The sequence below is a fragment of the Cyprinodon variegatus genome, unplaced genomic scaffold, assembly GCF_000732505.1.
Source record: "Cyprinodon variegatus isolate N-32 unplaced genomic scaffold, C_variegatus-1.0 Scaffold810, whole genome shotgun sequence".
Classification (NCBI taxonomy): domain Eukaryota; kingdom Metazoa; phylum Chordata; class Actinopteri; order Cyprinodontiformes; family Cyprinodontidae; genus Cyprinodon; species Cyprinodon variegatus.
In genome coordinates, this window is record NW_015151263.1 from 378,893 (window position 1) to 380,405 (window position 1,513).

Consider the following 1,513-nt stretch of genomic DNA (forward strand, 5'->3'; position numbering starts at 1 on the left):
GGCCTATTACTTTACACTGTAAAGTAATACAGTAAAGTTTACCGTAAAGTAAACTGATTTGTATAGCACACTTCAGCAGCAAGGTTAATCAAAGTGCTTTACATCAGTAAAACAGAACAAATGTGCCGTAAAATCACTATAAACATCAAGTACACAGCAAATCCTGAAAATAATAAAAACCATAAATAGATCCTCATAACAAATATGAGGACATTTTTTTGCACATTTTTAAGTCAGTAGCTGGAAAGCCTGTATAAAGATTGAGACTGAGTACAAAGAAAATTAATTATTAATTCATTAAAATCTTAAATAAGACATAGTCATGACAAATAATAGGAAATATTCAGGCAAAAATTTCTACACATCATCTGGAAAGCCTGGATAAAGATTGAGTCTTCCAAGATGAAGACTTTCTTATTTGTTTCCTGCTGTTATTTAAAAAGTGGCTTCAGGGTAACAAATTGTTTTTAAGTAACCATCGGCTATAATTTCAGTGACCAAACTTGTCTGATCGAGTTAGATCAGAACTTCAAAATAGCAGGAAGGAAGCTGCTCTATACAGAGCGCTTGTTGTACATTATGACTAAAGGTCATTTTGGTACGCATGTTTCACTACATTAATGCACCACTAAAACAGGGGTCCCATCATGCTTAAAAAAGAAAAAAAAACATTAAAAATTGAAAAAAAATTAAATAAAAAATCGAAACCACCGGCTGTTTCTAGATGTTTATGTTGAAAAATAGAGGAAGAAATAGAAAGAGTTAATAAAGAAAAACAAATCATCTCTCACCTGTCTGAATGATGGTGTTCAATAGAAAGCAGCTGATTATAACAGCGGGTCGCATTTTGCGGTTCAATTATCACCGTCTTGTCATTTTTCTCTTCTTCCTGATTGTTTGCTGCCGCGCTGAAACTCAGACGGGTGGGGATCCTCTTTGAACGTGACGTCACGTATCACGTAGACGGATTCCTGGCCTAAATGAAGGTGTGACGGACTCTGTTGTGGCCTTTTACCGCCGTAGGCTCTGTCGCTTAGCAACCGTTACAGTTGACAAACAAAGCAGGAAAATAATGAAAACCGAACTCTTCAAAACTTTTTCTTTTTAATTTTTTTCCTTTTTCTTTTATTGTAAAGCATAAACAAATAAAAGCCAATGCAATGATATAAACCTTAGTGCGTTAAAAATCCAGTTGTCTTTCACCAATTTAGTAATTTAGGTTTATTAGCAACATTATTAGTCACCAATAAACTAAATATGTCTCTGTTCATTTGGATGCTACTGAAAGAATTGAATCCAATCAATACATTAGCTACAATCACACAGTATTATACCTAATAACTAAGCAGACACTAAACACTGTTGAAAAAAGTTATAGTAAAGAAATAAAAGGGGAAGAGTGGTTTAAAAGTCAATTAAAAGCCTAGGGGAAGTTCTAAGTTTAAGGCTTGATGCAATTAAAATTGTCCTTTATAATAGCAGCTGTGGTGAACAACTGTTATATTCAATTCCT

The 1,513-nt window shown here is 33.8% G+C and overlaps 1 protein-coding gene across 1 annotated transcript in view; it reads right to left on the reverse strand.

Moving 5' to 3' along the window:
* LOC107098790 (OX-2 membrane glycoprotein-like) overlaps positions 1–995 on the reverse strand; it is a 10,100-nt gene extending 9,105 nt beyond the window's left edge. The window contains exon 1 of the mRNA XM_015396638.1: positions 792–995. Coding sequence (XP_015252124.1) covers positions 792–846 — 55 coding nt within the window. The 5' untranslated portion in view covers positions 847–995. The remainder of the gene's footprint in view (positions 1–791) is intronic.
* Between the last annotated feature and the right edge of the window lie 518 nt (positions 996–1,513).